This window comes from Salminus brasiliensis, chromosome 14 (assembly GCF_030463535.1).
Source record: "Salminus brasiliensis chromosome 14, fSalBra1.hap2, whole genome shotgun sequence".
NCBI classification, from domain to species: Eukaryota; Metazoa; Chordata; class Actinopteri; order Characiformes; family Bryconidae; genus Salminus; species Salminus brasiliensis.
The window spans coordinates 29,170,627-29,185,577 of NC_132891.1; the positions used below are offsets into that span (position 1 = coordinate 29,170,627).

A 14,951-nucleotide genomic window follows, 5' to 3' on the forward strand; every position below is an offset into this window, starting at 1 on the left:
TTCCTCTGGTTTTGCCCTTTTTGTCCCATTTTGTTGCCATAATTTTCTCAGTTTCGTTCTCTTCTGCTTGTCTCCCGTTTTTTTTGTTTCTACTTCCGTCCATCCTTTCTCTGTTCTGACACCTTTTCCCCTCTTAATCATTGTACTGAGTGCACAATGTATAACCAAATTATCCAATGACATCCTCATTGTGTTGCAATTATATGGTCAGGATTTAAGTATTAGGTAGTGTTTTTAGAAGAGTTTGGAAATAAATGTCTTTGGAGAGTACAGTTGATTTTGTGAACACTCAACCATCACTTCTGGAAATTGTTCCCTAGAGAAAAAATATTTGCATTGTATTTCAAGGGGTTATATTTTACATTCTCTTGTATTTTATCGATTTTTCCCTGAGGTCATTATGACATTATGTACAACAGCAGTCATTATTAATTTTTACATGACTATTTTCCAACCTTTCTTAATGTTTTAGAAGTGCAGGGCAGTGCCGTCGTGCCATATAATGTATTTACTAAGTATTTCATGTATGTATGTGAGAAAAACAATGATGAGCTCTAATTTCTTTTTTATGTCACTGTGATGGCAGACAGTAACCACATAGCCTAGCAATCAATAACAAAGCTTTGTTTTTAGCACTGTAACAAGAACATTATTGTTATTATTCTTTGCGAATATTTCTTAGATATATATTTTTTGTATATTTTGTATATTTCTTACCATGTTGCTGTCCTCTCTGTGTGCTTTGGGTGCAGTATGTAGTTGGCTACATGAAGAGGTCATAGCCGGTCGGCTAAAAGGTTAGCCTGTAGCCTAGCACCCGCTCGCTTCTCCGGATTTGGGTTCCTTGCATAGAATTTTGTGTTCCCCTTCTGATGTGTGGTTATTCTTAAGTATCCTTAAGTGGCTGTTGCATTTTAAAAAGGCAGAGATAAATACAGGTTTTTTTACAGCCAGTTACCTAAACCGATCAAGGGCAGGGCTGGATGCCACAGTAAACTTGGGTAATGCATCATCATACAGGGCTTTTGCAGTGTTGCATGAATTGCATTGTCTCAAGATAAAAGTATGTTACTTTTTGGAATCAACCACATTTAAAACATGTGATTTCAACACTGGCTTAAATGGAGTTCTGCAGCTGTGCGTAAGGTCCATATTGGCAGCTAGCGGTTGATTGAGGAACTGCAGGGTCCTATGACTGCAGAATTGCAACTTGCAAAATATGGATAATATAATCTGACCAGCTCTCAGGTTTTTATATATGTATAGAAGTATAAAAGCTTATTATTTGTAATGTCATGAATGCAGTTAAAACAGGCTGCAGCGTTTAGCAACTAGATGTATGGATGCTATAGAAGAGGAAAGTGAACTTTATTTTACCTTGAGACTTTTTAGACATTAAAAAAAAAAAAACACAACATGAGAAGTTTTGCTTTTCATTATACAGGCACTTGCATTTGTTAGTTGGAGATTATGCTTTTCTGTGCAATTCTGTGAATCATTCTGGCCTGACATGACTAATAATTATCATAATTAACACTGCTGCCCTTGGCTTGACACGGGCAGCTGAACACAATGTTCCGCAAGACAATACTGGACAGGGGACGTCCACACAGAGGACAGGTGTTGACACATGCAGACAAACAAACACACATACACACACCACCATCATGCATATACACTGCAGAACTGTCTCAGAAACACACTTGGGATGGAGTGGACAAGAGGAACCATGTGCAGGCGCAGGGACGCCGGTGCGGATGGTAGTGCAACGTGGCACTCAGATGAACACGTAAGCATTTCGGCTGTGGAAATCAGCTCAGCACATGTTGTTACTAATGCACAGGACTGCAGTAAACAAATATTGACAGAGAGAAACATGCTCACAGGTTGAAACATGAGAAGGCAAGTAAGAAACAGCAGCCTAAAGCTTGAGGGGGGGGGGGTTTAAAAAAGCTCAGAGACTCAGAGGTGCCTTACTGCAACACTTCCTCGCTGCAAAATGAAATGCTGTAAACACATTGTGATGGATGGCTGTGTGCGTGTGTGTTTGTGATGGGGTTGCAGAATATTTTTGAAGGGAGGAAAGGGAACAGTAGGGGTTCCAACTAGAGGAACTTATTTTTAGCCATGACCATAAAGTTTCTTGTAAAACTTGAAGGGGGAGAGAGGGAAAAGGCTCCAAACAAGACTTCCACAAAAGGACATTGACTGAGTCTGTCAGAAAGAGACACAGAGAGAGAGAGAGAGAGAGAGAGAGAGAGAGACAGAGAGAGAGAGAGAGAGAGAGAGAGAGAGAGAGAGAGAGAGAGAGAGATAGCGCTGAGGGATGTTCATTTTTAGTTTTAGACATGCTGATAAATTACCAAATCTTAGACTAGTTGCCTGTAGGCAGTCATTTGCTGAATACTTCAGTTTTGTGTGTGGTAGATAATAAATAAGGTAGAGAACCAAAAAACTAAAAACGGTGAAAACCGACTTGGAGACACATAGTCAATAAGAACAGCTATAAACAAAGTAGCATTTGTATATTCATATTAAAGCCAGCTCATTTCTTTCTGTCCCTCTTTCAGCTCATTTTGGTGTGTGTTTGTGAGGTTTTGTTAAAATGTGTGAACCTCTTGGCTGCCATCTTTGACTAGTAATGTTGCTTTAGCAGGCATTGTTGTTGTCTTCGATCCCCTAAGCTCTTCATCACTTTGACCCATGCAGGTCATACTAAAACAACATCAGTGGCCATTGAGGGCTAGAACAGTCAAGTGATCACAATGCAATATTTGTATTCGGAGCATAAAGGCTTAATTTGCCAATTGACCCTGAAGCATAACAGATGATAACGTTCAGCTCTTTTGTTTCACAATGTTCTGATTCAAGTTTGGTCCTCAGTGTTTTTGCAAACATTTAAAAAAGATTTGCCTGACACCACGCACACTTTCATAACCTGAGGGGTTTACCCTGGTTGCAGAGTAGGTTGAATGCAAAGCAGAGCAGCCATGAGAAAACAAGCGAGATATAAAAATGTTAAAGTGAGCCTTCGCGAAGGACATTGGAGAAGGTCTCATTACTGTTATGTTGTATTGACTCATGTGTCCTGGGGTCATTTGTATTATGTCTCACAGAGTAATACCGTATATCTTCTGTTTCTTAAGTTTATAAAGGTTCAAAACTGATTCAGTACCAGGTGTTTCACTTTAAAAAGGTATGACACATACCAGGGTGTGCAATATATTGTCTGTTACAACAGTATTGTTCTTTACAGGTATATGGAAGAAAAAAAAATACCCAGATTAGGGTTGCAGCGTTATACCAGTATACCATGGAATGATAAATTATGGATATCGTACCATATATATGTATTGAAAAAAAAAACTTTATTTTTAGTTGATTAATGTAGAAAATAATCAGCAGATTAATTCATAATGAAAATAATCAGTAGCTAAAAATAACCTTACTTATTCTTATGCTGTATTTTTATTTTCTCATTTATTTATTTTTAAAGGGGATGCATTTTGCATATACTTGCATTAATGAATTGATTTAAGCTTTACTACTATAGTAAAGCTTTTGTTCAAATGCTAAAGTACCATTCAGGGTCAGTGTATAATAATAATAATAATAATGTGAAAAAGAACAAAACAGGAGGAAGAATTGTGAATTACTGTAAACTGTGATACCGTAAAACTGCAGTATTTGCAGTTAATTGAAAAGTAATCAAAATTGACATTCAGAACCTCTAATCGATGTAATCTTGCCCATGTTAGATATTTCGCCTTTTTTATTCTTTGAATATTTTTTTTTAGTTCTGTTAGTACTTTCCCCATGTGTGTTCATGTACTGTCCTCTTAAAACATACGTGTGTGTAGTCACGTGACTCCACCCCATCCAGCAAACATAGAAGCAAAATAGACATGGGAACTCAAACACAGAGCCAACTAAGCAACTTAAGCTGCTTATATAATTGTTCGTTAATCGTAATTAAGGTAAAACGTTTTACAGATCTCTATAACGAAAAGCACTATTTACAGATCTCCATTACAAACATGATTCATTGTGAAACAGCCTTCTTTGAAGAAATCCTTAAAGCACCTTTATTTTTAAAACTCTATAACAAGAGATAATGTAACACTATAATCGCAATGTTGTATTTTGTCCACATCATGCAGCCCTAACACATGCCTCTCTTAATATACAAAATAATTTCCTTACATATCCCCCTGTGCCTTGAGTTGTGTGCATTAATGCAACTCAGACCTGCCTACTCATCTTAAACCAGGGAGTTAATGGAAATGTGAATGCTCTAAAAGCTGCTCTTTTCTGTGCATCACTGCTTTAGGATTGATCAGTGATTTGAGAACTGAGCTGTAAGTCGCTGTGTGATCAGCCTACGGTAGTGTTTAGCTGTGCCATTCCCAGCACCCAGTGCCAGAGAGGGGATTTGGGGCACATCCGCCGCACCGGGGCAAGGCGATCACGGCCAACGCAGCAGAAATGTGTTGTTACCGGCTACAGCTGGGTGTTGCCTCACCACTCACACAACTGTTCCTTACTTGCGCCCTCTGCTGGTCGATACTGAACAGAGCCATAGGAGCAGGATTACACATCTCTGTTTTGATGCCGGATACCAACTGAATGCCAGTGCTGAAGCAAACATTTTGCTGTGGTCAGCCGCAGCAAAGACAAGCATGCATCCATCCAAATAGTTAACCCCCTCTCCCACTCCCCAAAACTCCCCAAAGCCCTGCACAGTGCAGCCAATGGCAGAGGTTTGGCAGGTAGCCAAAATAACCTAGCGTATTTAGGAGGGTTACATTCTTGCAGTAAAAGTGAATGGACACAAAGCCTTTAGCATTCCTCTCTCCAAGCACATTTTTTAAAAGGGAACTCAAATTCACACAGCAGCCAGTAGCTCTGAAGCTCCCTGCCTACAACTGTGCCATGGGACCCATAATTAATAATGAACTATGAATTAACTGTTGGTTTGTACTCTGCAGTCATTATTTAAATGATACTGAGATTATGTCTCAAGAGAACTGACATGTATTTATGAGTCATTAATGTGATTAATTTGTTGGAACAGTTCACACAAGCCAATAGACAATCTAGTGTGTAGGCTCTGAAATAAAACACGCAATGCTGCTAAATATCTCATATCCTTCAGTCATTAGCCTTATAGTTATCTTATCTCCAGTTTTCCCTATAAAGCCCAGTATGAGCATTATCTGCATGTGGTGTTTTTCAGGACCGGAAGCTGACCAAGGCGGAGCAGCAGCGCTTTAAAGAAGAGGCAGAGATGCTGAAGGGTCTGCAGCACCCCAACATTGTGCGCTTCTATGATTCCTGGGAGTCAGTGCTGCGAGGAAAGAAGTGCATCGTTCTAGTCACCGAGCTCATGACCTCGGGAACACTTAAAACGTCAGTGCTCGTGCTTTCTCTTTTCTCTTTGCTGTTTGTGTCCTCTTTCCTGAGTCACATCTTCAAGTTATTTATAATCTGAAGGCTATAGCGACAGAACAGTGTGGAGCTGAGCATAAGAGGTACTTCTGCTCTGTAGCTCTTTCCTGACATAGTCTTGTTTCTATGGTGATATGCTGCAAAGTATTCTCCACCCAAAAGTAGTGAAGATGTAGTAGCATGAGCTAATTTGCTTGCGCTTACTAGCTTATTCATTAATATTAGTTAAACTGTATTGCTAGCAGTGTTTTAAGGTTAGGAGTTTCACCACAGATTTTTGCTTTGACTGTTAAAGTGAAGTGAATGCGTGGTGCTGTGTTGGTATAACAGATCTTGTCACAAATATTCTTTGTAAAAGCCTAGCACTGTGACTCACCTGTTACGAGTGACTGCTTTGGTGCCTGTTCATTTTATAGATATCTAAAGCGCTTTAAGGTGATGAAGCCAAAGGTGTTGCGCAGCTGGTGCAGACAGATCCTGAAGGGCCTGCAGTTCCTACACACACGTACGCCACCGATTGTACACCGGGACCTCAAATGTGACAACATCTTCATCACAGGTCCCACTGGCTCAGTGAAGATTGGAGATCTGGGCCTGGCCACGCTTATGAGAACCTCCTTTGCCAAGAGTGTCATAGGTGAGTTGACTTCATCTTTGCATGTTCTGGAGCATCCTAATTATTGTTTTTGAGGGGGGCGTGGTAGTGTTGTAGTACTTGAGACCAGTCTCAAGACCATAAACAAGTGGTCTCGGCCTTCTCTCTCAGTCTCATCTCGGTCTTAACCTCATTTGGTGTAATGTGGTGCTCACCTACTGCAGGGTTTGAACCCAGGCTGCCGTGTTGGGTGGGCTAACACGCTACCAAGTAAGCTACCACAATCACATGACCCACGGCCCGAAGTGCAGAGCACTTGATCTTAAAGCAGGCAAAACTGAGGCAAAAATAAAGCAACCCGGGAATCGAACCGAGGCCGCCGCATCGCGAGACAGACGCGCTGCCGCTTCACTAAAGCAAAACTAAAGCAATTTACAAAAGTTTTACCATAATGAGAAATGTTTTATTGCCCAGCCTTCATCCAGTCATGTCTCTGTTCAGAAGCCAGCCAGTTTCTCTAGAAACAGTTCCTTAAAGCAACATTATGTAGCACTTTTACCTTAAAATAACAGCTGTAAAAGCTTTCTGATTGTACACTTACAAGGGGGTACCACAGGGAGAGCTCAAAGCATGATTTGTATTTACATCAATTAAACGAGAATTACACTCCTCAACTGTAATGCTGCTTTAATAATTAAAAACTATAGAATTGTTATTTTGTTATTAACAGTTGTGATATTGCCCAGGTACCCCAGAGTTCATGGCACCAGAGATGTATGAGGAGCACTACGATGAGTCTGTGGATGTCTACGCCTTTGGCATGTGCATGCTTGAGATGGCAACATCTGAGTACCCCTATTCAGAGTGCCAGAATGCTGCTCAGATCTACCGCAAAGTCACCAGTGTAAGGGTCTTGATTGTATTATCTTATGTGGTCTATAGTTAAAGTGGTGTGGTAGAATCTTAAACTTTAATGACAGCACTAAGGTTTATTTCTGTTAGTCATCTACACCTATAAAGTTGACTGACCCAGTTGATTGTTGCCTCCTGAAGGAGGCAGCAGGAGGTAAAATGAAATGAATCACAAACTGTATGTAAGCTGTCTCTCTTCACAGGGGATCAAGCCTGCCAGCTTTGACAAAGTAAATGACCCAGAAATTAAGGAAATCATTGAGGGTTGCATTCGGCAGAACAGAGGCGAACGGTAAGCATGTCTATGTACATGTATGCATGTTTGTGTGGCTCCCAGAAATGTTCATCTAGAAGAGAAAGACAATATTTCATGTCATCTTTGCATCAATGTTATCCCCATAGGCTTTCCATTAAGGACCTCCTGAACCATGCCTTCTTTGGAGAGGACACAGGAGTGCGAGTGGAGCTGGCCGAGGAGGACACAGGCTGCCAGGACTGCCTAGCTCTGCGTATCTGGGTGGAAGAACCCAAGAAGCTGAAGGGAAAACACAAGGACAACGAGGCCATCGAGTTCAGCTATGACCTGGAGAATGACAGTGCCGAGGAGGTGGCACTGGAGATGGTGAGATTGGTTAGGCTAATTAAGGACAGAGAAGGAGGTAAAGGCAGAGGGCTGGGAGACAGACAAAGAGGGGAAATTACATCGAATATGGCACCGCATCCTATTTATCACTGAACCTTACTCTACCTGACCTACATTCTTCTACATTCTATCTCCTACCTATGTTACTCTTTTTTTCATTGTGTGCTGAGTATATGCCGTGATTAAGGCCACCTAGATATTTTTTCAGCATCGCAAGCCATTTTTGAGTCATAAGCAAGTAGGGCGGCATTAGTTGAAGACACATTGTAGCTGGTTATTTGCAGACTGCTAAAAACACTGGTTAGATATCAAACTATACAAATCCAGCAGAATTATGATTCTGTGTTTTGCTGTGCATTCAAATGCATTTTGTGTGGTCAAGTTTGTAAGTATTGGAATTAGTTGCTTTACAACTGTATCCAATGTTGATGTGAACTTTGGATAATTGGGTTACTCTCGCACTCTTTGTCTCTTTCTAACTTATGCTCTCCAGGTAAAGTCTGGTTTTTTCCATGAGAGTGATGCGAAAGTGGTGGGAAAGTCAATAAGAGACAGGGTCACTCAGATTAAGAAGTCTCGTGAGAAACGACAGCAGCAGGGTCTGGAAGAGCGCCGGGACTCCTCTGCTAATCCCCCTGCTTGTGTGCACCCCACATCGCTGGGCCCTGGGGCTACTGCTTCTCCAGCTGCTGTACCTGCAGGTGCCACTGGGGGGCAGGGGGAGGCAGAGGACCTTCCAGAGGTGGACCAACACGTTCGACAGCAGATCCAAAGCAGCACCACATTTGGCGCTACAGGTAACAGATATTTCACCCCAGGATACATTAATTGCATTTCTAATAAGATCATTGTTCTGTGTTCAGTTCCAGTCGCTAAAAATCATAGGGATCGCGGTAAATGACAGTGAGTTCTCAAATAAGTGATTTACCATTAGCTTTAGGTAAATATATAAAGACAGGACACAAAACCTTTTGTTTTAGGTTTGATGTATGCACTAACAAAGCGAATTTCTCTTCCTCATACATATACATTTAAAGGGAGGATGTTTGTAGTTGTAGCGTAAGTTACCACCACAGTATTTGCTTTAAAGCCTCTTCTTTCTAATTCAGTGAATCTAACTTATCAGGTCCCTCAAAAGTACAGGTCTTATAAGTGCATTTTTGTGCTATTTCTGCTTTGTTGTCTCTTTAAACTTTGCTGAACACTTCACTTAACACCCAAATTTAGTATTATACAAAAAATATATACATCATGATGTGTTGCCAGTGGCTTTAATTTTAGTACAAAATCATGTTTTTGTTTTAAAAAAGAGCCACAGTCCTTCACAGTTTTGTGCTTTTCCTGCTCAAGCTCACTTGATTCAATTCGTTTTAGTAGGTCTGTTGGAGCAGGAAAATCAGCAAAGTTTGCTGGACTGTGGCCCCTGGCCCCCATTAGAATAGAAGAATAAATTCAGATTTCTTCCATTTTCAGATGTGGAGAGCCATTCTGCAGTCAGTGGAGAATCATTCGCAAGTGGACAGAGCCAAGCCTATTCCTTACCAGGAGATTCGGGGAACCCTTATGCTCATGCTCAGACAAACTACCCTGCTGGAACCTCTGTACGTATTGCTTTACTGAGAACCATTCTCACTACCTGCATGTCTTACAGGATCTCGTGTTGTTGTAGAGTTAGTTTTATTGTTTGTTTGTTTGTTTGTTTTAGTGCACAAAAACATGCACAAAAAGAGTGATAACACTGTCACTCTTTTTACCACCAGTTTTAAAATAACACATTAACAACAAACAAACACATTTTGTTAAATTAACATAAGCTTTTCTGGATATGCAATGTTTCTTTATTTATCAGGTAGTGCAGAGTGCAGGGGTAGCATCTCACCCCCAGATGGTTCCTATTGGTCAGAGCGGAGGGGTTCCAAATGTGCCTATTGGTCAGAGTGTTGGGACATCTGGCATGTCCATTGGCCAAAGTGGTGGTGGGGCTGCTAACATTCCTGTGGCACAGACTTTCATTCAACCAGTCGCTATGGCAACACAGGTCTCATCTGGTGTGCCGCAGCAGTATTCTCAGGTGAATGTCTCCCTTGTGTCCAGCTTCTCATTTAGCTATTTATTTTCCCTCTTTGACAGAATATTACTGGACACAATAATATATTAATATACAAAATGTAGATGCTTGTATTGTATATTAGACTTGTCTGTGAGTATCCAGGGAGACTTCATTAGGAAGTGCCGGTATACCTACATTAGACATTCAGCCCAAAAATGTTTTTATTTAAATTCTTGGAATGGATTTTCATGGTTTATGGGACATATGGACCCACCTCTGTGCGAAGACAGTGTTATCTTGCAGTGAGTTATATTAGATTTGAATGATGCATGTGGTGTTAAATTTCCACATCGCTCAGTTGCAACTAACATGATTTTTCCACTATCATGCTGAAGTGTGTAGCACCACTCTGATCTAATAATCAGGAACCTGGCGCATTGTAAGTTTCATGAGGAGTCAACATTGCTAGCTTCTGGTACTTTTGTCCATATAGTGTATGTGCTTGAGCCAAGAGGATTAAACCCCTGGCTCAACTAAACAGTAGCATCAGCATTGAAAGAAATCATGCCAGTGTGGTGTGGTGCTGGTAAGCATGATGGGGTGAAAACCATGCAAGCTTTACCACTTGCATGATCATGTCCTGAATTCTGTGATGATTGCTAATCTAATTTTCAGGTTTTTTTTTTTGTTTAAAAGCTATTTAAAAAAGTGGCTCCCCATCATCAGATCACTAGTTCGACCCCGTGATGCCACAGCCTTTCATGGCTACGGGTCCCAAAGAGTTTCATTGGAATTACTTTTTCTGGTTGGGTAGGGTGGTCCACCTTCTCCCCCCATCACTCTGCATATTGCTATCCAGTGTGGATGTCTGTTAGCTAATGTAACAGGACTGATAGGTCCAACCATATTTAGCCATCAAATGTTGCATTCGCAGCAGTTCACAACACTGGTAGCACTACGTGAAAGGGGGAGTTCTAGCCAGTAATTGGGAATTGATAATCACCAAAAAATTAGAAAAAAAAAATATTTAAAGTACTTGAATACTTTTATACTTTAAAATGTATAATTTAGTTTCTACTTAGAAAAGGGCAACCAGAAGTTTAAATAGCATACGTTTTGCATATAGTTATGTTGGTGGTATGTACTAAACCTTAAATTGCACATTGTCCTGTTACCCCTGGATGATTAATGACTTATACTAATGCTTAATCTTGCTCTTTCTTTTTCCCTCAACCCTTTCTCTCCCACAATCATTTCCTTTCCACACTCACACTCACTCGCACTCCCCAATCATTGCAATCTTAATGCATATCTGCAGTCCCTTGCCCAGTTTTCCACAGATGTACCACAAATGCCTCTCCACCAGCCAGTAGAGGCAGCAACACCCCATGCTTCTCTCATACAGTCACAGTCATACATAACCCCTATAGCACCCATTAATGTCTTGTCTTCTTCCATTTCTGCTGGGGAACCCATAGGATCAACATTAAGTAGCATGATGCCACAAACTCAACAGACACAGCCTAACGCACCAGTGCAGCAACCTGAAATTGTGCCCCAACAAACCACAGTTCAGCCACAACACATAGTGTTAGATCCACAGACTACACTGTTACAACAGCCACCACAATCAATACAAGCAGCTGTAAAGCCACAACCCCAAGTAGTCCTTTTACAACAACAGATGGACCAGCTTCAGCGGCAAAGCATATTACTGCAGCAGCCTCCTGCTTCATCAGGAATACAACCCCTGCAAATAGAGCAACCACAGGTGGCTTTGGCAGAGCAGCAGCTGCATTCAAGGGCAACTCAGCAGCCATACATCCCACAACAGCAACAGCAGACTTTGGCTCATTCTCAGCAGATAGAGTCACAGCAGCAGATATACACTCAGCAGCTGGGAGGAGTGCCACAGCAACCAGTAATTCAGCCACAAGTCCAGCAGCAGGTGTCAATACAGCAACCCTCAATGGAACACCAACAGCAGAAACCACAGTTGTTACTGCAACCACAGCAGAATCAACCGATTTACGTGCCACGGCCAGGTGAACCACAAGAGCAGACCATGTTACAGCAACCGGCAATGCTGGTGGCAACCCCTCAGCCATTACAAATTGTAGAGAAACAACAAGCCACACTTGCTATACAACAGCAAATGGAACAACAAAAGCAACAGCAAGTGTGTTTACAACAGCAGCAACAGATAGAGCAACGACAAATGCTTATTCAGCAACAGCAAAATGCTGTAGTTCAGCAGAAGATGGAACAACAACAGCAAACTCTACAGCAGCAGAAACAGCAAATAGAGCAACAGCAAGCTATTTTACAACAGGTCGAGCAGCAACGACAGCAACAGGTGCTTTTGCAGCAGCATTTAGAGCAACAACAGGCACTGTTGCAGCAACAGCAGTTGGAGCAGCAGCAAACTCTTTTACACCAACAACAACAGTATGAACAGCAACACACTTTGTTGAAGCAAAAACAACAACCACAGTTAGAACAACAAGCATTGTTGCAGCAACAGCAGCTTGAGCAACAGGCTCTTGTGCAACAACAGTTAGAACAACAACAGGCACTCTTGAAACAACAGCAGCTAGAGCAGCAACAGCAAGCTCTATTACAGCAACAACAGCTAGAGCAACAGCAAAAACAAGCTATTTTACAGCAACAGCAACAAGCATTACTCCAACAGCAACAACAACAGTTGGAGAAACAGCAAGCTCTGTTACAACAGCAACAGTTGGAGCATCAGCAAGCTTTGCTCCGGCAGCAACAACAGTTTGAACAGCAACAACAACAGCAACCTGTCCTGCAGCAAACTTCACAGTCACAACTTACTCAGTCTCAGACAGAGCAACAAGCATTTCCACCTCAGATTGATCAACAACAGCAGGTGTTACTACACCAACAGAGAGAACAGCAGTTGCAACAGCAGACACTGCTACAACAACAACATATAGAGTTGCAGCAACAGGCTCTACTTAAGCAACAGCAGGAACAGCAGCAGATGCAACAGCAAGCCTTGCTGTTACAACAACAGCAACAGCCGTTGGATGCACAAACAGCTCTTGGGCAGCATCACAGTGGACAGCAGAAAGCTCTCACTCTTGAGACTGTACAACAGCAGCAGCAGGCTCTACTCAAGCAACAGCAGGAACAGCAGCAACAGCAAGCATTGATACTAAAACAACAACAACAGCAGCACCACCAACAGTTGGAGCAACAAACAGCTCTTGGTCAACATCTCAGTGGGCAACAGAACGCTATCACTCTAGAGACTGTACAACAGCAGCAGCAGGCTCTACTCAAACATCAGCAAGAACAACAGCAAGCCTTGTTACTACAACAACAACAGCACCACCAACAGTTGGAACAACAAACAGCTCTTGGGCATCATCTCAGTGGGCAACAGAAGGCTGTCACTCTAGAGACTGTACAACAGCAGCAGCAGGCTCTACTCAAGCAACAGCAGGAACAGCAGCAACTACAACAGCAAGCCTTGTTACTACAACAACAGCATCAACAGTTGGAGCAACAAGCAGCCCTTGGACAACGTAACAGTGGCGAGAAACAAACAGTGATGCTTGAGACTGTTCAACAAATAAGCCAGATACCACAATGTGTGACTCCACAGATTACATCCCCACCCCTTCAGTCACACACAAGCCTTACTCAACAACAAATTGAGCAGCAGCAGCAGCAGCAAGCATTCATTCAGCAGCAAACTGTTCTGTCACAGCAAAAACATAGAACCTCTGTAGTGGAGTCACATGTTCATGCAGCTTCACAAATGGTTAGTTCCCAGATTCCAAGTCAGATGCAAACCCCAGTACACATTCAGCAGGTTATTCCAGCCCCTTCAACAGCTCAGACTCAAGCACAAATGCAACAGAAGATTCAAGGTGATTCTGTTGCGCAAATTCATGGTCAAATCCCAGTACAGATCCAGAGTCACCCAGCACCGCAGTCAGTGGTTCCAGCTATGGTGCAGACTCAGCCAACCCAGTTTCAGATTCCTCAAGCAACCCAACAAATCCAAGCTCCAGTACTGACTCAGGCACCAGTACAACCACAAATACAACCCCACTCTGTCCCAGCCCAAACACAAGCTCAAATGGTCATACAGGGACAGAGTCTTCCAACTCAAGTTGTACCACCTCAGGCTGTAGCTTCGGTCCTTTGTCAAGTCCCAACAGTAGCTCCTGCAGCTCACTTACCAAGCCAGATACAGCCTCAAGTTCAGGGCCCTTCTACCATACTGACAGCACAGTACACCCAAGCTCCGCAGCTCAGTCAGCAGACCATTCAGCCAGTTCGGATGGACCTTAGACACAGTGCACAGCAGCATCAAATTCCACCTCAGCAGTATCACCAAACAGGGCAGTCTCCCGGATCAGTGGGAAGTGCTATTGCTGCTTCCTCAGCTGCTGTAGTTCCCACCACCCTGACTACTACTCAGCAGTACTTGCAGCAGGCAGGCCAGGCGCAGATTCAAGTTCAGACACAGCAACAGCCAGTTAGTGTGGCACTGCAGACTGTCATGCAGCCTATTCCACCTGTACAACCTCAAGTTTCTCAACACTATGAACAGCAGATACAGCAAGCTCAGCAGCAACCAGCACAAACGCAGCTTCAGACTCAGGCAGTTTTGTCATCTGTGCAGCAGTCTGTTCCATCACAGCAAGCAGCAGTGGTACTAGATCTCAATCATCAGACATCTCAGCTAGCATCTGTCTTAAACCCTGTGGTTCCTACACAGGTCCCACCAAGCCAGATTCCTCAGACACGGACTACCCCACTTTACAGTCAGGTTGTCGCAGGTCCACCTTCTTCCCCACAACACCAGCCTCAAACAATTCACCCTGCCAATACTCACACCCAGACAAGCACCCAGACACAAACCCATACCCACACACAGACACGTGTTCAAACCCAGGCACACTGTCACACACAGACACACACTGAGTCCCCAGGCACATTTGTGGAGCTACCTTACCCGCAAGCTGCATTTCAACCCTCACAAATACCCTCCAGTCCATCCCATACCTCCTTTCACACATCTACCACCCTAACAAGTGTCCAGCCTGCTCCCCCAGCATCAGAACCCCGTGCCCCACAGGAGAGTGAGGCACAGCAAAGCCATGCTGGTCTAACTGATATGGTTCCTACCTCCCCTCCTCCTGTCAATGCTTCACAGTCCCTTGGTGCTAATGGCCCTGCCTTTCCCCCGACTTCACTGGCAGACTGTGACTCTGCATTGCTGGGCATTGCACAGGTACAAAACCAAATCCCTGTTAAAGTAA

At 42.8% G+C, this 14,951-nt stretch overlaps 1 protein-coding gene across 2 annotated transcripts in view; it reads left to right on the forward strand.

Moving 5' to 3' along the window:
- Window positions 1–14,951, forward strand: part of wnk3 (WNK lysine deficient protein kinase 3) — a 59,225-nt gene that overhangs the window by 29,439 nt on the left and 14,835 nt on the right. For both annotated transcript variants that reach the window (XM_072656535.1, XM_072656536.1), the window contains exons 3-11: window positions 5,237–5,409; window positions 5,865–6,085; window positions 6,790–6,947; window positions 7,159–7,247; window positions 7,358–7,577; window positions 8,092–8,395; window positions 9,072–9,199; window positions 9,448–9,669; window positions 10,967–14,923. In XM_072656535.1, the coding sequence (XP_072512636.1) occupies window positions 5,237–5,409; window positions 5,865–6,085; window positions 6,790–6,947; window positions 7,159–7,247; window positions 7,358–7,577; window positions 8,092–8,395; window positions 9,072–9,199; window positions 9,448–9,669; window positions 10,967–14,923 (5,472 nt within the window). The remainder of the gene's footprint in view (window positions 1–5,236; window positions 5,410–5,864; window positions 6,086–6,789; window positions 6,948–7,158; window positions 7,248–7,357; window positions 7,578–8,091; window positions 8,396–9,071; window positions 9,200–9,447; window positions 9,670–10,966; window positions 14,924–14,951) is intronic.